The sequence below is a fragment of the Grampus griseus genome, assembly GCF_964374135.1.
Source record: "Grampus griseus genome assembly, chromosome: 3".
NCBI classification, from domain to species: Eukaryota; Metazoa; Chordata; class Mammalia; order Artiodactyla; family Delphinidae; genus Grampus; species Grampus griseus.
The window spans coordinates 75,621,689-75,642,425 of NC_139019.1; the positions used below are offsets into that span (position 1 = coordinate 75,621,689).

General features: G+C 36.0%; 1 protein-coding gene across 1 annotated transcript in view; it reads left to right on the forward strand.

The window, feature by feature from the left end:
• SLF1 (SMC5-SMC6 complex localization factor 1) overlaps positions 1-20,737 on the forward strand; it is a gene marked incomplete at its 5' end in the record, with an annotated part of 57,649 nt that extends 36,912 nt beyond the window's left edge. Inside the window, 7 exon segments of the mRNA XM_082651255.1 lie at positions 6,285-6,432; positions 12,804-12,949; positions 13,910-14,073; positions 14,859-14,992; positions 16,903-16,995; positions 17,403-17,585; positions 20,216-20,737. Coding sequence (XP_082507381.1) covers positions 6,285-6,432; positions 12,804-12,949; positions 13,910-14,073; positions 14,859-14,992; positions 16,903-16,995; positions 17,403-17,585; positions 20,216-20,697 — 1,350 coding nt within the window. The 3' untranslated portion in view covers positions 20,698-20,737.

The window sequence follows — 20,737 nt, forward strand, 5'->3', positions numbered from 1 at the left end:
GATAGAATTCGCCTGTGAAGCCATCTGGTCCTGGGCTTTTGATTGTTGGAAGATTTTTAATCACAGTTTCAATTTCAGTGCTTGTGATTGGTCTGTTCATATTTTCTTTTTCTTCCTGATTCAGTCTTGGCAGGTTATGCCTTTCTAAGAATTTGTCCATTTCTTCCAGGTTGTCCATTTTATTGGCATAGAGTTGCTTGTAGTAATCTCTCATGATCTTTTGTATTTCTGCAGTGTCAGTTGTTACTTCTCCTTTTTCATTTCTAATTCTATTGATTTGAGTCTTTTCCCTTTTTTTCTTGATGAGTCTGGCTAATGGTTTATCAATTTTGTGTATCCTTTCAAAGAACCAGCTTTTAGTTTTATTGATCTTTGCTATCGTTTCCTTCATTTCTTTTTCATTTATTTCTGATCTGATTTTTATGATTTCTTTCCTTCTGCTAACTTTGGGGTTTTTTTGTTCTTCTTTCTCTAATTGCTTTAGGTGCAAGGTTCGGTTGTTTATTCGAGATGTTTCCTGTTTCTTAAGGTAGGATTGTATTGCTATAAACTTCCCTCTTAGAACTGCTTTTGCTGCATCCCATAGATTTTGAGTCGTCATGTCTCCATTGTCATTTGTTTCTAGGTATTTTTTGATTTTCTCTTTGATTTCTTCAGTTATCACTTCGTTATTAAGTAGTGTATTGTTTAGCCTCCATGTGTTTGTATTTTTTACAGATCTTTTCCAGTAATTGATATCGAGTCTCATAGCATTGTGGTCAGAAAAGATACTTGATACAATTTCAATTTTCTTAAATTTACCAAGGCTTGATTTGTGACCCAAGATATGATCTATCCTGGAGAATGTTCCATGAGCACTTGAGAAGAAAGTGTCTTCTGTTGTTTTTTGATGGAATGTCCTATAAATATCAATTAAGTCCATCTCGTTTAATGTATCATTTAAAGCTTGTGTTTCCTTATTTATTTTCATTTTGGATGATCTGTCCATTGGTGAAAGTGGGGTGTTAAAGTCCCCTACTATGAATGTGTTACTGTCGATTTCCCCTTTTATGGCTGTCAGTATTTGCCTTATGTATTGAGGTGCTCCTATGTTGGGTGCATAAATATTTACAATTGTTATATCTTCTGCTTGGATCGATCCCTTGATCATTATGTAGTGTCTTTCTTTGTCTCTTCTAATAGTCTTTGTTTTAAAGTCTATTTTGTCTGATATGAGAATTGCTACTCCAGCTTTCTTTTGGTTTCCATTTGCATGAAATATCTTCTTCCATCCCCTTACTTTCAGTCTGTATGTGTCTCTAGGTCTGAAGTGGGTCTCTTGTAGACAGCAAATATATGCGTCTTGTTTTTGTATCCATTCAGCCAATCTGTGTCTTTTGGTGGGAGCATTTAGTCCATTTACATTTAAGGTAATTATCGATATGTGTGTTCCCATTCCCATTTTCTTAATTGTTTTGGGTTCGTATTGTAGGTCTTTTCCTTCTTTTGTGTTTCTTGCCTAGAGAAGTTCCTTTAGCAGTTGTTGTAGAGCTGGTTTGGTGGTGCTGAACTCTCTCAGCTTTTGCTTGTCTGTAAAGGTTTTAATTTCTCCATCAAATCTGAATGAGATCCTTGCTGGGTAGAGTAATCTTGGTTGCAGGTTTTTCTCTTTCAACACTTTCAATATGTCCTGCCAGACCCTTCTGGCTTGCAGAGTTTCTGCTGAAAGATCAGCTGTTAACCTCATGGGGATTCCCTTGTGTGTTATTTGTTGTTTTTCCCTTGCTGCTTTTAATGTTTTCTTTGTATTTAATTTTTGACAGTTTGATTAATATGTGTCTTGGCGTATTTCTCCTTGGATTTATCCTGTATGGGACTCTCTGTGCTTCCTGGACTTGATTAACTATTTCCTTTCCCATATTAGGGAAGTTTTCAACTATAATCTCTTCAAATATTTTCTCAGTCCCTTTCTTTTTCTCTTCTTCTTCTGGAACCCCTATAATTCGAATGTTGGTGCGTTTAATGTTGTCCCAGAGGTCTCTGAGACTGTCCTCAGTTCTTTTCATTCTTTTTTCTTTATTCTGCTCTGCAGTAGTTATTTCCACTATTTTATCTTCCAGGTCACTTATCCATTCTTCTGCCTCAGTTATTCTGCTATTGATCCCATCTAGAGTATTTTTCATTTCATTTATTGTGTTGTTCATCATTGTTTGTTTTATCTTTAGTTCTTCTAGGTCCTTGTTAACTGATTCTTGCATTTTGTCTATCCTATTTCCAAGATTTTGTATCATCTTTACTATCATTATTCTGAATTCTTTTTCAGGTAGACTGCCTATTTCCTCTTCATTTGTTAGGTCTGGTGGGTTTTTATCTTGCTCCTTCATCTGCTGTGTGTTTTTCTGTGTTTTCATTTTGCTTATCTTACTGTGTTTGGGGTCTCCTTTTTTGCAGGCTGAAGGTTCATAGTTCCTGTTGTTTTTGGTGTCTGTCCCCAGTGGCTAAGGTTGGTTCAGTGGGTTGTGTAGGCTTCCTGGTGGAGGGTACTAGTGCCTGTGTTCTGGTGGATGAGGCTGGATCTTGTCTCTCTGGTGGGCAGGTCCACGTCTGGTGGTGTGTTTTGGGGTGTCTATAGACTTATTATGATTTTGGGCAGCCTCTCCGCTAATGGGTGGGGTTGTGTTCAGTCTTGCTAGTTGTTTGGCATAGGATGTCCAGCACTGTAGCTTGCTGGTCGTTGAGTGAAGCTGGGTGCTGGCATTGAGATGGAGATCTCTGGGAGATTTTCGCTGTTTGATATTATGTGCAGCTGGGAGGCCTCTTGTGGACCAGTGTCCTGAAGTTGGCTCTCCCACCTCTGAGGCACAGCACTGACTCCTGGCTGCAGCACCAAGAGCCTTTCATCCACAGGGCTCCTTAATTTGGGATGATTTGTTGTCTATTCATGTATTCCACAGATGCAGGGTACATCAAGTTGATTGTGGAGCTTTAATCCGCTGCTTCTGAGGCTGCTGGGAGAGATTTCCCTTTCTCTTCTTTGTTCTCACAGCTCCCAGGGGCTCAGCTTTGGATTTGGCCCCGCCTGTGCGTGTAGGTCGCTGGAGGGAGTCTGTTCTTTGCTCAGACAGGACGGGGTTAAAGGAGCCGCTGATTCAGAGGCTCTGGCTCACTCAGGCCGGCGGGGAGGGAGGGGCACAGAGTGCGGGGCGGGCCTGCGGTGGCATAGGCCGGCATGAGGTTGCACCAGCCTGAGGCGCGCCGTGCGTTTTCTCGGGGGAGTTGTCCCTGGATCCCGGGACCCTGGCAGTGGCGGGCTGTACAGGCTCCCCGGAAGGGGGTGTGGATAGTGACCTGTGTTCGCACACAGGCTTCGTGGTGGCGGCAGCAGCAGCCTTAGCATCTCATGCCCGTCTCTGGGGTCCGCGCTTTTAGCCGCGGCTCGCGCCAGTCTCTGGAGCTCCTTTAAGCAGCACTCTTAATCCCCTCTCCTCGTGCACCAGGAAACAAAGAGGGAAGAAAATGTCTCTTGCCTCTTCGGCAGGTCCAGACTTTTCCCCGGACTCCCTCCCGGCTAGCCGCGGTGCACTAACGCCCTGCAGGCTGTGTTCATGCCGCCAACCCCAGTCCTCTCCCGGCGCTCCGACAGAAGTCGGAGCCTCAGCTCCCAGCCCCGCCCACCCTGGCAGGTGAGCAGACAAGCCTCTCGGCTGGTGAGTGCCGGTCGGCCCGATCCTCTGCGCTGGAATCTCTCTGCTTTGCCCTCCGCACCCCTGTTACTGTGCTCTCCTCCGCGGCTCCCAAGCTCCCCCACTCCGCCACCCGAAGTCTCTGCCCACGAAGGGGCTTCCTAGTGTGTGGACACTTTTCCTCCTTCACAGCTCTCTCCCGCTGGTGCAGGACCCGTCCCTATCCTTTTGTCTCTGTTTAGTTTTTTCTTTTGCCCTAACCAGGTACGTGGGGGGGTTCCTTGCCTTTTGGGAGGTCTGAGGTCTTCTGCCAGCGTTCAGTAGGTGTTCCGTAGGAGTTGTTCCACGCGTAGATGTATTTCTGGTGTATCTGTGGGGAGGAAGGTGATCTCCGCGTCTTACTCTTCCACCATCTTCCCGGAAGTCGTAAGCAATATTGATACTCATTTGTGGTGTCAGGTACACATGTACATAATTTGCATCAGGAAAGAGAGAGAGTCTTACCTGGTTGGTTTTATGTTATTTTTACTTGATAGAGTGCTAGATTGTTGTTTATATGAGGCTTAGCTCTATGTGCTAACCTCATCTTCCCTATCCAGAGTCTTAGGACCAGGGAGCTAAAGTAACCCTGATTGAGATGGGGGAATACTTTGAGAAATCAAAATGTAGTAGTCTCTTGCTTTCTTCCTGAGAAGTGTCATTGCTGATATTCAGATATACATTATGTTGGAAGGAACATTCTGTGGCATGGATATTGACATGATCATTTGCTAGTTTAAACAGAGATTTTCATTGTCCTGTTCTATGTTCTCTTGATAAGTTGAACCATGAGAGGTAAAATCGCTCAGAGTGATCATCTACATTTTGGCTTTGCAAAGAATGGAGTTGGCTTCCTGCAAAGTTTGTTGAAGACTGGCTAAGACCCATACTTAAAGGAGTTATTTCTGGTCAGCTGCAAGGCTTGACACCTGTCAGGGTCCAAGGGAGGTGTGGGTATTTCCCTAGCCTGCTGATATGGCCTGTCCTGCTGCTCACTTCCCATGGCACACAACTACAACTGCAAGGCTTAAACTCAGCCCTCTGATCACCGGAGAAGGGGTCCTGCTGATGCCCACTCACGAATCCTGACCTGACAGGATCAGGCTGTGGTCAAGGTTCCATATCTTGGCCCCTGATCGTATCAGAAGGGCAGTGCTTCGCTAATCATGCAGCTTAAAATCCCCTTCGTCCCATTCTTCAGAGTCTCTCTCCCACATTCTGATATCCAGCCTTGCCAGAATACCATCTGCTACCCAACAGTGTGGTAGGGCAAAAGGGGACCTAGGCACCTGCTGAAGATCCTGTCTCTGTGGGTTTTCCCTCAATAAACACTGTTTCAGCAGGCCTGATGTATGTGCTGCTTGACCATTTGTCCTTGTTTGTGCAACAACCCAAAAACAGCACTTCAGTTCTGAAACCATTTAATAGCTTCTTGCGCTAGGAATGATGCCTTAATGAAATGCTGTACATACCTGTAAGAACCTTGTCTGCTGAGGGCAGAAGAAATAAATCCTATAGTCACTGAGGGTTCAAAGTGCTGGAGATTTCTCTGTCAGTAATCTCATATCAGGTATAGTATGGGGCAGAACATAGCAGTTATCTATTTAGATATAACATTTATTAAAACCCTTTCACATGGCTTCTCCCCAACTGTTAATTTAGTGATTTTTTTCACACATCCAACACGCCTAGACAACAAATACCAAAAATACAGGAATTTCAACTAGTTTTAATGTCATTGTGGAAAAGTGTTTATGTTTAAATCAAAGGTGTTTAAAAATATTATTTTCACACCTCTTCATCTTCATAGTTTATGGATTAGAAAGATATTTTTAAACACAGTGTGAAGCATGCTTATTGTAAGTAAGGTTTGTGTGCCTTGCTGTATTTCTTACAGTAGTTTAATATCGTTAATATATAAATGATGATATAAAAGAATATGTATACTTTTAAAACTGATATCTATATCTCTAAGTTAGGTAATGGTATATGATATAATTTAATAATTAAAATTTGATGAGCCGATTTTTTTTATTTTTTACAACAAAGTACAGTCTTGCTTGTTAAAGCTTGTATGCATTGTGTTTTTCAAGTCTTTTTCTGGCGAATGCCATTTAGGGAAATGTAAAGGTTAATTTTGTACATAAACAGTAGGAGTGGCTAAATCTCTTTTTTTGTAGTCATATATTCTTGTTAACAGAAATCCACAGAAGCCAAGTACTTCCTCATTGTTTTAATGGAATTATTGCCTGACTAAAGCACTTGACACCACTGGATAAAGTTATCTTAAAAGATTGTTACAAGCTATCCATATATAAGTCCTGGAAAATTTGTTTTATTAACTGTTTTGTCATACAGATACAGATTTAGATGTAGATATAGATCAGGGGAGGAAGGAGGGAAGGAAGGAGATGGAGAGAATGGAAAGAGGGAATTAGTTTGCTAGGTTTCTTAAGAATACCTTTTGGCATTAGCATACCCTGTTTTTTTAAATAGCTATGTTTTGCCTCAACAAGTATTCAAAATAATAGAAATAATACATTTCAGTATGTTTTAGTGATATTTTTCCAATCTCAATGTTAGGTCTTCAAACATGAACTAGCTTACTTATTGACTGGAATTCTTGGAGCAGCAATAGATTATTGGATTGTCCTTGGTCTTAAGATGGGTAGAAACGTGATGCGACACATGTCTGATGACTTAGGAAGTTACGTTTCCCTTTCATGTGATGGTAAGTGTGTCTATGTTACATGAGCCTTCTTCCCCACACATATCATTTATTATTCAAAAATAGTATTTTGATGCTTTCATAAAAATTTAATATAGCATGGAAAATAGTACATGGAAATAACTTATTATATATTTATATATAATGTTATTAATGTTTTCCTTAATCCTACAACAAAATATTAAAATTAAGCCGTTCTGTGAAAGTAAATATTTAGACAAATTTAAAACCAGTTTATTCTCTTTTCATTGAAGAGATAGATTTGCTTTTTAATGTTTGGTGTTTTAGAATCTCACATGGTAGAAACTATTTTCAGTACCTTTAATACTTCTAATTGTTCACCTAGAAAGCATTATCTGTCTGTAATGTTGTCTGCGCCCTATGAACAGTTTCCAGGTCTCTTCCTGCATAAATACTTAACAGTATTAAAAAATGAAAATCTTTGGATCAGAATACTTACTATGTTATAAAGCCACTTGGATTAACTTGAGCTATATCACTGGCTAAAACATTTTCCCCATGTACCTGTTGCTGTGTAATTTTTCTTATTATAACAAAAAGCTGCCATATTTCTTTTCCATTGAGTCTGACGATCTAACAAATTAGCATGGATGAAGCAAATAAAAGTAATACATATGTATAATTTTCTCACTCTTCCTCCTCCCCGCATTATCTAATTTTAAAGTTTCCTCTAAAGTAATAGGAATATTACTTAAGCAATATGATGACAGAACTCATCTTCACATGCTTACCTTATGAAAGGTTCTACCTATAGGCTTCTATAAGATTTTATGTGTACATTCTTTTTTTTTAATATAGTTGATGTACAATATTATGTTTCAGGTGTACTACATGATTTGACATTTTCATACATTAGGAAATGATCACCACCATACGTCTAGTAACCATCTGTCCACATACAAAGTTATTACAGTGTTATTAATGTTTATGTTCATTCTTACACTTCAAAGCCAGTTTAGGGCCCTATGAACCATTTCCTTCTTCCCTCCCTTCTTTTCTTTCCTTCCTTTCTAAATTTCTAAAATGAACATATTTTAAAGTAAGTGAACTTCTGTGCCTCTCAAATATAAAAGATGATTTTTATATACTTAAAACTATTTTAGACTGCTAAGTAAGTATTCTGTTTTGTTACACATGTGTTTCGTTGCATCTTGGTTTTATATAAAAGAAAAAGTTCTTGAATATGCTGTCAATCACTTTAATACTTTGAAGAGAGATTCTAGAATAGAAATCCAGGCTCTAACTGGGTTCAGGATTTATTCGATGATGCCCTCTGCAAAGAGAGGTCTCTTTTTATACTACTGAAGTTAGAAGATTTTTATCTAAAGCATTTTATCTTCTTTTTTTCCTCTTTCTTTTTCATTGAGCTGAGGGGTGATTACTGTTCCTTTTGTGAAGTAGCTGTCCTTTGTTGCATGACTTTTTAACATTTCTTAGCTCAAATTCAATCTTCCTTCAGAACCCTTTCTTTTCATTTCTTTCCCACCATTCCTACTAGATCTTTTTTTTTTTTTCTTTTTTTCCATTTTAGAAACAGCAGAATTCTGGCATTATTTGCTAGCATGGGAATAAACATTCAGCTAAAAGGATTCCCTGTTTTCATTCCATAATGAAACTTCTTTGAGTTTGGGGACCCCAGGATAGAATTAGCAGTGCCTTTACAGACTATCAGTGTATTTATATGTGTTGTTTCCAGTGTGTATTGGTTACCTCTAGGGAAATATAACTTATCTTAGCCAAATGCATGAAATAATGAGCCTTGTGATAACAAGGTTCTACTACATGTTATGCATCAGCTTTAATGCTTTCTTTGCTCATAATCGAATGTCCCTTCACTTTAAAGCAAGGCATTGTTATCCACTGTTACTCCCAGTTTCCACAAGTTTAAACTCAACAAATTTGAGCCTGTGACTGACTTAAGCTGACTGACTTTAATGTTACCATTGTAATCCTGTCGACAGACTGATTACTTTGCTCTCAATATGTTTGATCACTAATATTTAAAACTACAAGAGATTTAAACTATATCCCCATTTGAACTGTGTGTTTAAGCCTTTCCTTTCTCTTCTCAAGGTACCACACAATTGGTTTCTTAGACTTCCAATTAAACCATAGATAGGCAGTTTTAAAAATTCAACATACATATCTAAAAATGGTTCAAATTAATCTTCCTAAATTTTTGTTAGTACATCTTGATTTTTAGCCTTTGTCAAGAGATAGAAATCAAGTGAATAGTTTATCCTTAAGAGAGCAGTAGCTTTTCTACAGCTAATATGCAAAGTTAAACTGTATAATACAGAGCTTGTAGAATAATACACTCATCCCTACAAGTGAACCAGGTGTTCTAATAATGTCCTTTTGGTCAATATTTTGCTCTTTTGATAGAGAACCATTTCTTTTTCTCTGTAGATACTCCGGAGTTTGTATGTTTGTTTGTTTGACCATGTCTTTGTATTATTCTTCAGCTCAGTTAAACTATTATTTGCTTTTCCTAAGTCATTAGTAAAGATTTTATAATTTGGCTGTTATATAGCTTCCAGTTGAAGATACTGGTCCATCTTTCTCATTTATGACAAACGATGTTTTGTTTTTTTTCTAGTCCAAAAGTATAAAATACATACTATGGTACTACTCAGATTCAGATCTATTGAATTAATTTTAGTTTAGTAAAATTGTTGTTAGTTGTTAATTGTTTTGTAGAAAATTATGGCAGAAGATATTTCAGTAGATAAGTAAAATTCTTTCTTCTTTCCATCAGAGCTCATGTCCAGCAGTCCCACATAGATGCCATTCTCTCTTGTTCCGAAACACTTTGAACAGAAAGAGTTTCCTTATATCCCTTTCTATATTTTAGCATCAAGATCTGAAATTTCTTTTTTGTGCCTAATTGAAATTCCTGATGTATTGGCTTAAACTAGGGTTGACAAACTGTTTTTGATAAAATATAAGATAGTAAATATTTTTGGCTTTTCAGCTCTACCATCTCTGTCCCAACCACTGAACTCTACTCTTAAGAAAGCAGTGATACACAGTACATAAATCAACATGGCTGTGTTCCAGTAAAACTTTATTCATAAAAATACGCAGCAAGACATAGTTTGTCAATCCTTAACTTCAGTTTATTTCTTCTCCTGTTTTCACTGGGAAGAAAACATGTCATCAGAAGTTACTATAATATTTTTCACATCTTTAGAGAACTTTAATAAAGCTTCCTTTGCCTTTCTCAGGCTACGTCATTATCTTTTCCTGAGAGTTTTTCCAAACCTTTATTGGCTTTTTTTTTTTTACTCTCTATTTTAATCCCTCTCCATGCTTCAGACCTTTTCCAAAAATATACATTTTTATAATTTGACTAATCATCTCAATCAAAATGTTTCTGTTGCCTGCATTTGTTCAACAGATTTTTATTGGCATTCTACCAGGCATTGAGGTAAACACTTCATATACAGTGGAAGAGGGAAACAAAATATGATCCTTGCCTTTTTGGAGCTTTTGGTGGGAGAGGCAGACTGTAATTAAGTTAATGTAAATACATCATTTTAAAGTGCTAAGTGCTCCAAATAAGAAAAACTAGGTGTTGAGCTGGATAAACTTATTTTATGTAGAGTGGTCATGGAGAGCAAAACCTGAAGGATAAGTAGGAGTTTGGCAGAGTCAGGGAAGTGTATTCCATTCAGAAGACACAACATTTACTAAAACTCGGAGATAGGAAAGAGTTGGGCCTGTTTGAAATCTTTTGATGCCTGGCTGATGACAAGCAGAAGGGAGAAGAGTGGCCACAGTAAAGCCAAAAAAGTAATAGAGGAGCTTGAGTAGGAACTTCCAAGCCCTATTTAGGGGTTAGAAACCATTTTTCAAAGGGAGTGGCATGATCTAAGTAACTTTTTTAAAGATCATCCTGGCTTGGCTCTCCAGTTATTGCTATCTGCCAGTCATTCATTCATTTATCTATTAAGTACTAAATGTTTATTCTGTGCAAGCTACTAACCTACTAGCTGTGAGGGCAATAAAAATGATCCTGCCATTGAAGGTCTTAAAGTCCAGGGGTTAAGTTTCTTTCTTTTTTTTTTTTTTTTGTTTAACTTTTTATTTTATGTTGGAGTCCAGTTGAGTAACAATGTTGTATTAGTTTCAGGTGTACAGCAAAGTGATTCAGTTTTACATGTACATGTATCTATTCTTTTTCAAATTCTTTTCCCATTTAGGTTGTTACCTAATATTGAGCATAGCTCCCTGTGCTATACACTAGGTCCTTGCTGGTTATCCATTTTAAATAGAGCAGTGTGTACATGTCAGTCAGGGGTTAAGTTTCTTAAGTTCTCTTGTTCATCTCTTATTGATCATTCCCTTCAAGTGTGTGTTACCTGGTCATATGTGGATCCATTATAGTTTGTATTTGCTATTTCTTTAAAGCTACCAAATGTTATTTCTAGGTGAATAACTCCATTTAGAAGTTCCACTGTGGGATCGTTGCTTTTGAACTGTACAGTACAAGTTATTTCTGCTTTGCTTTTGCCTCTGCTTAGAGTTGATACGTAAGATCAGTTGGTTGTAGTAAAGTCTGTGATGATAGATGTGCTTTTTTTTAATGTGTATAACTAGAGATTTAATATTGGAAAGATCTTTTGCTGCTCATCCTTCAGTTCATTGCTTGCATAGTTTCAGATAATACTAGCAGCCTAGTAGGTTGTAAGTAGTCCGTTGTAACAAAAAGTTGTAAATAACTCCTTTCTTGTTTCCAGTTCTTATAAATTATATCTCTGAGGCCATATTTGGACAGGATTGTTTGAATTCAGCAACCATATGTCTGTGTGGGGCTAGGAGGATCTATTTAACATCTGACTGGAGCCATTTGCCCATATGGCAGTCTGCCACAAGCAAGAACCTCAGATCTCTTTAGTCCAGGCAGTTTCTTTCTGAGCCTGGCCACTGTTTATGTTTGGGGCCAGATAATTCTTTATTGTGAGGGGCTGTCCTGTGAACTGTGAATTGTAGGACAGTTGGTAGCATGCCTGGCCTTTGCCTACTACGTTGCCAGTATATTTCTCTCCCCAGTTGTGACAACCACAAATTGCCAAATGTTCCCAGGGGCAAAATTCTTCCTTAAACTGTTGTTCTTCTCCACACCCCACCCCCATCCCACCCCAACTCTCCTTCCCTCATTGAAAGTCAGGCAAGGACTGCAAGGACACCAGAGGCCCTAGCCTTTCGGGAGGGCATCTGAGAAGGACAGGATTTCACTGGATGTCTGCGAAGTCTGCTCAGCCAAGGGAAGTCAGCTCCTGAGTCGAGACTTCAAATTTTAAGCTTTATATTGCTATTAAGTTTATTATTCTGTCCAATTTTTAAAATGTATATTGACCTGTTATGTTATTTTGCTAACTTTATTGACTTTTTCTAATTCTTTATTCTTCCATTATTTGTAGTTAATTTTAATCTGCCTTATTGTATATCAACTTTTTTCATCCTGTTTTGCTTAATTTTAGCTTTTTTAGTATCCTATTGATTGATTATTCTTTACCATTCCAGTGTATTATCCATGCTATTACTTAAGCAGAGAGTATTAATAGAGAATTCATAACATTAAATTTACAAGGGAAATAGTCACTTCAGTCCTTTATCACTTTCAATTCATGTATATATTTATGTATTTCCATATTATTGGAGAACTTGAGGATTTTAGAATGAAGAGATTTGAGACTCTTGGTGTTTTTGTTGTTTGTTTGTTTTGTCATTTAAAATTATACTCCTCTCCCGCACTTGGTATAGTACAGTGGGTGCAGACTTCTAAGGAAATTCTTATGCATTCTCTTGTCTTACCTTATCCCTCTTCTTTACCTTTCCTCCTTCTCTGCAGTGATAGGATTCATGGATGTTGTCGGGGGAAAAATGTCTTCCTATCAGCTCAAGACTAATCAGTGCAAATTAAATACATGTGTGCCCATTTAAAAACCAAGTACCAGTTTTCCAAAGACACAGCCCTATTGTGGGAAGAGATCTTTAACATTAATTGGAAAGTATAGTGATAAAAGTCCATGTCTGTCTATCTATTCATATATCATCTATCCATTCATGTATGTATATATACGTATATATAAAATTTCAAGCCTTTTATTTAAAATAATAAAAAGTAGTGATTGTTTCAAATGTGAGAACATGTGCCATAAGAATTTCTCTTGAAGGGCAAGGAATAGGAATATTATCTATTTTTTGTGGTTTAAAATTATGTGGGTGAATCTTACTGGTATAGGAATCATCATCTGAATGAATAAAGTCCATGAAAGAAATTGTCTGTAGAAAGAAATTTTATAAGGTGTAGCAATAACTATATTTACTTCTCTTGTTTTCTACAGACTTTTCTTCACAGGAATTAGAGATTTTTATTTGTTCCTTTTCCTCTTCCTGGCTTCAAATGTTTGTTGCAGAGGCAGTCTTTAAAAAGTTGTGTTTACAGAGTTCCATTAGTATTTCTTCTGAGCCACTTTCTCTTCAGAAAATGGTAAGCACCACTCTATTTTAGTTCGTTTAATTTTTAAGAAGTAAGTTTATAAATTCTATTTTTAAATATTCTTAGTTATTCTAATAATTGGACAGAGCATATTAATCATAAATCTTTCAAACATATAAGCAGGTCGTTTTCTTCCTCAAAATGGAATAATTCGTGAATAGAAATTTTAATTACTTGAGAGTAATGAAGAATTGGTAACAGAAAAATTATACAGGAATCTTTATATCACTTGCCACAGTATGTAAGATTATTATTTTGGAAAGACCTTGATCCAGAAACATTCTACATAGTATTTAATGGTATTTAAAAAGCAAAATTTGCAAATGATGCCAAAGGTTATTCCAGTTATCCTATGTATATACACATATAAACTTGATTTGATCCAAGGTTTTCCAGTTTTATCTTGGCTATCTTTAGCTATTATTGATATCTAATATCTCCATCAGTTTCTTCAACAAATGAGAAATATGCTTGTTAATAATTGGTCAGATTGGGCAAATACTGTTTGCAACAATCCTTGTCTTCAGTGACTTTTGCGCTCCTCATTCTGTTTATTCCAGACTTCTTTTCTGTTGAAGGAAGACATTACCAAAATGGAAATGACAAAATACCAGTTGTACTTAAACCATAAATACTAAAAATAGGCTAATTATAACAAGTTGGGCATAAGACTCATCAAAAGAACTTTCCTAAATGAGTGTCAAATTTGAATTCAAAAAAACAATTATTTTGAAGAAGTCATTTTTCTTGTGTATGTCATATTGACTTAATGACATGGAACTAGCAGGTTTCTTAATATTTTAGCATGTTCATATGAGATAGGGTGGCAACCATAGTGATGAAACCAAGAAATTATAACTAAATTTAATGGTGAAATGAATCAAGTATTTTCTTTTTACTGTTTCCAGGTTTTTGTAGTTGAGAAAACAATATAATATTATTTTGCAACAGGTATATTCCTATTTGCCAGCTTTGGGGAAAACTGGTGTGCATGGGACTGGAAAGATGCAGATACCAAAGAAAATAGGACAGCGGCCTTGCTTTGAATCTCAGAGGGCTTTAATTATGCTGAATGGTGCTAAACAGAAACAAGTGGAAGGGCTGCCAGAGTTACCGTAAGTGATGCTTATATACCAGCTATGCTTTGTTTTCGAGTACAGCTCTTCTTCTTAGGCATTTCTTGAACTGTATCTTTATCTGAGATGTTGTCTGAATTATACTGATAGCAGAAAACTCAGTTTTATACCTATAAATGCACATGATCAACATTTTCACTTTCTTTAATTCAAGGTACACACTTTCTATTAAGTCTTTTTCAAAAGAAATAAAACTCTTCATCAAATTATTGTTCCACACAATTTTTGCCTTGTGATTTTTAAAGTACTACTTGTATATAATATAGATGGGATTTCAGAATGCATCGCCATGTGAGATACTCTGAGTTGTTACAATAGCTTTCCCCAAATGAGAAACCTCCTCTAAAAGTATGCTATATAAAATTCAGAAAACCTGAAATCTTTTTAGGAAGAAGAGGATAGGATTAGAATATGAACATAAGAATAGGGAGTAGGGGCCTGCATTTTGATCTTAGCAGTTTGCTTTAGTCTCTCTGCCAAATATGGTTTACTTGGTCTCGTCTGCTTTACTGGACATTCAATATTCATAAACTTTTTGGTGGGCTGTTGGGGGGTGCAAGGGTAATAAAATGAAAATTAATGCATAAAATTTGTTTCTGTACAGTTGAAATAAATATAAAAATAGAAAGCAGTAAAGATTTGAATGAATAAGGGGGTTTAAATTAAAAGAAGGCTAGATTTTTTTTTTTTTAACTCACCATATAATTTGTGCTTCTACGCCTTGGTGAAAAACAAGCTTTCATTATGTCTTACTTTCTTTTCAGAGAGCTGAATCTTGCTAAATGTTCCTCATCATTAAAAAGATTGAAAAAGAAGTCAGAAGGAGAATTGTCGTGTTCCAAGGAGAATTGCCCCTCTTTGGTTACAAAGATAAATTTTCACAAGACTAATTTAAAAGGTATTCCAAGTATCTAAATTAATTTATGCTAGGAACTTTTCGTGGTTATAGTCAGTATTTGCAAGTTTTACACACTGGCCCTGATGAATGCTTGAACTTAAATATTGGACTAGGTCCAGGAAATACCTTCCTGGAGAGCATATTATTTTTGTGAACTGGCATTTATACCAAAAAAAAAAAGTGTTTAATACCTGGTGTAATAGAGTATTCCTCCCTTCTTTTCTCCACCTGCCTTTTCAAATATTAAACACTGTGTAACTCATGTTGAGCTCATTCCAGACTTGCCTGCCTTACTTTTCTATTCCACCTCAACCTGTGCTGCTTAGGATCAGTGTCTTGTGATTTGAAAGTATAATTCAGTCTTCATCTCTTTCAGTCCTAGACGTTTTGTGAACAAAGAATGAGAAGTAGGCTATGTTACATAGCTGTGTTAAGCATATGGACTCTTTTCTTCCAGGCATTGAGCCCAGACTATGAAATGTGCTTGGCTTTTGGTTCTAACTATACTGGAACCTAAGTACCTAAAGGGATGGAGTAACAAGAATAGCGTTGTAATAATTCACTCCGGCACTTCTTTTACTTAGGTACCCCTTAACTCAAAATTATAAATTACTACCAAGAGTCTGTATCTGGCCAAAGTAAATTGCCAAGTCTCTTGTTTATGAGCTATATCGTGTTTTTAATACAAATATTATCATTATGGCACCAAGCTTTCATCATCTTTCAACATGAGATGAGTTCATAATAGCATATCACAAATTCAAAATAACTGCCCGTTTGGCTCAAAATATGAAAAATGTATTAAATGTGAACTCAGATATTAACGTCACAAAACTGTGTCCTTTTTCTTTGTTTATTGTGTCAGAAAGTAAAATGAATATGAATGGCTTTAAGCTGAACAGCAGAAGGAACTGGAGGGAGGAAGAGAATTGAGAAATAGTAGAGAAAAACTTCGAAAGCTTTTCAATGCTTGTTAAAGAAATGTTTTGGTAGAAGTTACAGAGATAATCTGTAAAACTGAACACTGGAAAAATGTGCTACTTAGTATTTTATAGCAAGAAAGTTTGATTCAATATGTATTTCATTTGTTTTCAAAGCAGTTATTATGTTTTTTTTAAATTCCCCTTACATCAAATTATCACTTATATCTTATTAATCTTGCTTACAGCAGAGAGGGGTGTAGTCAATTTTAGGCAGCAGGCACTAACTGCACCCCTCCTAGAAAAGACTTTGCCATTCTATTTGTCATTCTTGTTCAGCTTTAAATGGTACTAGGGATTTTTTTCGTGTGTGTGCATGTGCGTGTGCGTGTGTGTGTGTTTATATTAAGATTCCCCCATTTCTCCTTCTCTGTGCTGCTGTAGCCAAGCCAGACAGCCTATTGAGAAGCAGCAAACCATCTGTTAATGGATTTGAAGTTCTGAATTACACTTGAGTGTGTAGAGGCACTCATGCTTAGCCAGAAACATTCATTTGAATTAAGCTATAAATGCTGTATAAAAAAGAGCCATACATTTAACGTAGGTTCATGAATAAATTTAAGAGAGGGCAATTGCACTTTAAACTTTTATTGCTGCAAAACCCAGTATATTTGGTGTTCTCTGATCATTTGAGGGTTTTATAGCAGGATTGAAACTTCAAACCTTGAACTAGGGGGAGACAATGCCTATATTAAACCTTTAGTAGAATTTCATTGCTGAATTGCTGATAGAACAGAGAGGCTCTATGGATTGGTGGGGTTCCCTCCCCCCTCTTTTTTTTAATGTGAGAGATGTTTAAACCAGTCAAAAGGAAAACTCAATAAATAATTTTCTGGCATGGGGCCAGATCTCCTAGTTCATGCCCTTTGATTATTTTCTTTAGTTGATATCTTGTCTTCTCTGGAATAATCTATTAATTTTTTATGGCAGGAGAAACAGCCCTCCATAGGGCTTGCATAAATAACCAAGTGGAGAAATTGATTCTTCTTCTCTCTATGCCAGGAATAGACATCAATGTTAAAGGTAAGTTCTAAATCTTTGTTGTCTAATTCAATGTCTTAATATTTGTGATATTAAATAGTTTAATTTCAACATTAAGAAAAATCATTTAAGTATATTTACCTAACATATCTTTAAAGTATTGCTAGTAGCAAAACCAAGAAATTCATCACATATTGATGTATAATAGTGCACAACCATTTTTTGACATCTATATTTTGATCAGATCCCAACATCAATATTTTAAAATAGTTTTTAATTTATTTTTTACAATTAGAAATATGATTACACCCTAGGCATTTTTATCAAAGAGTTCTATTTGTATATGAGGCACTTAGAAAGTCACACTGAGAAGGGAAGTAAAATATCAATACTTCACTACCAAAGTCCTACTTTTGCCGTTTTAAAATTTGCCTTGATTTCTAATTTAGACAATGCTGGCTGGACGCCTTTGCATGAAGCCTGTAACTATGGCAACACAGTATGTGTCCAGGAAATTTTGCAACGTTGTCCAGAGGTAGATCTGCTCACTCAAGTGGACGGGGTGACTCCTTTGCATGATGCACTGTCAAACGGACATGTAGAAATTGGCAAGCTGCTACTCCAGCATGGGGGTGAGTGCATTTATGCTAAACGGGTTATGATAAATTATCCAGTTTTTTGATGAATCCCTCAGAGGTAGAAAGTATTTTATATTTTAAGCTCTATAAGGAAAGATGCCTTTATTACATTTTAATGAAAAAGTAAAGATGAAAAGTCTGCTAGAATGTAAGCACCTTTTATTTACTGAGGATAAAAACCTTTTCATAAAATGTATTTATTTATTGTATTATTAAGCCTTTTTACCTTTGTTATGAGAGTGTATTTTGAATTGAGTGTGTTGGTTTTTACTATTAATCCTTTTACTTAAAGTGTGTAATGTCTGTAAACCAGCCATTTCTGAAAGCTTATTAATAAATGGATGTAAATGTTCAATTGTGAGTACTTGGGTTTTTCATTCTTGTTTCATTTCCTATATATAACTGCTAACGATTATTCTTTTCTTTAATTAGTCTTTTCTTTATAGACTACAAAAAAGACATCCTAGAATAATATCTTTTCTTCATTCACATTTTGTAGTCAATAAGTTAAGTAGGAGGACTTCCAAATGATAATAACTGTTGTGTAGAGGGTATGTGATGGAAGTAACTTGAGCTTAATATTCATCTACTGCTTTTTCTGCTGATTTCTTATCTGATCTCTGCTTTCAGAACCCTTTTTTCCACCCCCTAACTCAGTGATATTCTTCTTATATCTGAACTGAATAATATAAATTTTATATCAAAGTGTTCAAAACTAATTTGCGTTTTAAAAGGAAAAGCAAAGTGATGACTAGCTTATAATACACAAAGATTTGTATAAATTTCCTATTACTTTTATTTGTACTAAAAATACTGTTGTACTATTTATCCAGTCATTAAAGCTATTTGATTCTGCATGAAAATAAACAGCATATTTTCCTTAGCTATCTCTTTACTATATATCTATATCTATCTGTCATCTATCTGAGGAAGGCTCTATATCATGGTAGTTTAACATGTTTGGTTATTTATAGTCTTCTCCTGCCCCCTAAAGGCCTTAGTGTGTCTGTTTTACTTATACCATTTCATAATCGATGTATTTTTCAGTTTTTATACTTTTTTTAGTATTATATGTTTACAAAACCGTACTGTTATATCTCCTAAGTGTTTTAGTTTTCTACTTAACTATGTATGTGACATTCCAAGCCAATATTTGGCTTTGCTTCAATTGGTCTAAGTGATGTAAAAGCCATTATTGTATTAAGGTATTAAGTCCAACTTTTCAGAAGAAGAAGGCATTATACTAACCAATGTGAATTGTTTTAGGACCTCTGGTGAAGAATAGTAAATTGATGAGTTCTTTGTCCCAAGAGAGGAAATCTACTTGTATTTGCATTTATCAAGGTCCTTCAGCAATCATACAGATTTCTCTTTGCCTTAGGTATAATCTGAGTTTGGACCTGTCAAATGGTTTGACACCATCATTGTAGAAACTATATTATCTCTTCATTGTGAGTCGCTCAGTATTGAGAGCAATAATTTAAATTATGTTTCTAAAACCCTTGTTTACTTTTGGTATCTTGTGTTCATAATTTTGTTGTATTTTCTCTTTTAAACAGGAATAACTTGAAACATTTTTTTTGAAATATCAACATAATGAAAACAGATCTAATTTTGATTTAGAATGTTTTCCGTAAATTATACATTAATCGTATGTCATTACTTGTTGATCTTTTACATTAATTACGTTTTATATCTAGGCCACTACATGTGTCTCATCAGATTCATCATTAAGAGTTTTAGCAGCTATGATCTGTAATCTCTGACAATAAGATCTGTGTTGTATGGTAGAATCTTCTGATTATGTCTGCTAGTACTCAAACTTTTATATCCCTTGTAACATTTTTATGGCAAAGTACATAAATAATTATAGGACTTGACTGGCAGAGGTGCGAAGTACTCCTGTACTTTGCTGTGTGACCAAATACTGAGTCATTGTTATTTTGCCCCTCTCATATCATCCTTAACTACCCAGGGGATAAACTGTATATTCAAAACTTTCTTAGTAGATGGTTAGATGGGTGTAGCTAGCATAGATGGATGAAATCTGAGTTTTTCCCAGAGCAGTTAATATTTACTTTTTGTGAATCAGTTACCCATATTAAAAATTGAACATAAGCAAGGATAATGAAAAACGTGTTCTGTGTCTGGGCAAAGTTTTGCAGTCTGCACTGCTACCATTGCCTATTAGCAATGGAAGGGGTCAGTACTTTTTCCGCTTGGTGATATTATGAAATACCTTTAAGGCTCTTATACAGAATTTAAGATAAATGTATTTTTTTTAAATTTTCTCCAGGAACACTGATATTCTTATTTGAAGATGGCAACTTATAAAGTTTTATCAAAGTTTTTTTTTTAATTTATAACTATATATGTTATTTATTGAACTAAGGCATGTGCTTTTAGGCAAACCTGATTAGGCAATTGACTAGATTATTTTTTTCTAATGCACCTTTATTAGTTAGTATATAGAACCAGTTAATTATGTCAATATGAATTACTACAAAATATGACTGTAAAGTGAGCCCTGGATGCTTTGGGGAAAAAAGGAGAGAGAAAATGGCTGTTACACTGCCAAAATAAGAATGTTTAACTCTTAACGTTTTGCATGTTCTTTTTCACAGGCCCAGTGCTTCTGCAGCAGAGGAACTCTAAGGGGGAATTGCCCTTGGATTATGTGGTATCATCTCAAGTCAAGGAAGAACTATTTGCTATCACAAAAATAGAAGATACAGTGGAGAACTTTCATGCACAAGCAGAGAAACATTTTTACCACCAGCAACTTGAATTTGGCTCATTTTTACTTAGTAGGATGTTGCTAAATTTTTGTTCAGTTTTTGGTTTGTCTTCAGAGCTCTTCTTAGCTTTCAGAGGATTAACTCATCTAAATGACCTGCTTATAGTTTGTCAGAATTATAAGGAAACCACTAGTGCTCGTACTGACTGGTTATTGGATCTTTATGCTAGAAATATAAAGACATTGCAGAAACTCCCAAATATTCTTAAGGAACTCCCTGAGAATTTAAAAGCGTGTCCTGGAGTACACACTGAGGCCTTATTGGTGACATTGGAAATGATGTGTCGGTCGGTCACTGAGTTTTCATGATGATAACAGAAAATATGGGTCAGCTTTCTAAACCTGCTCA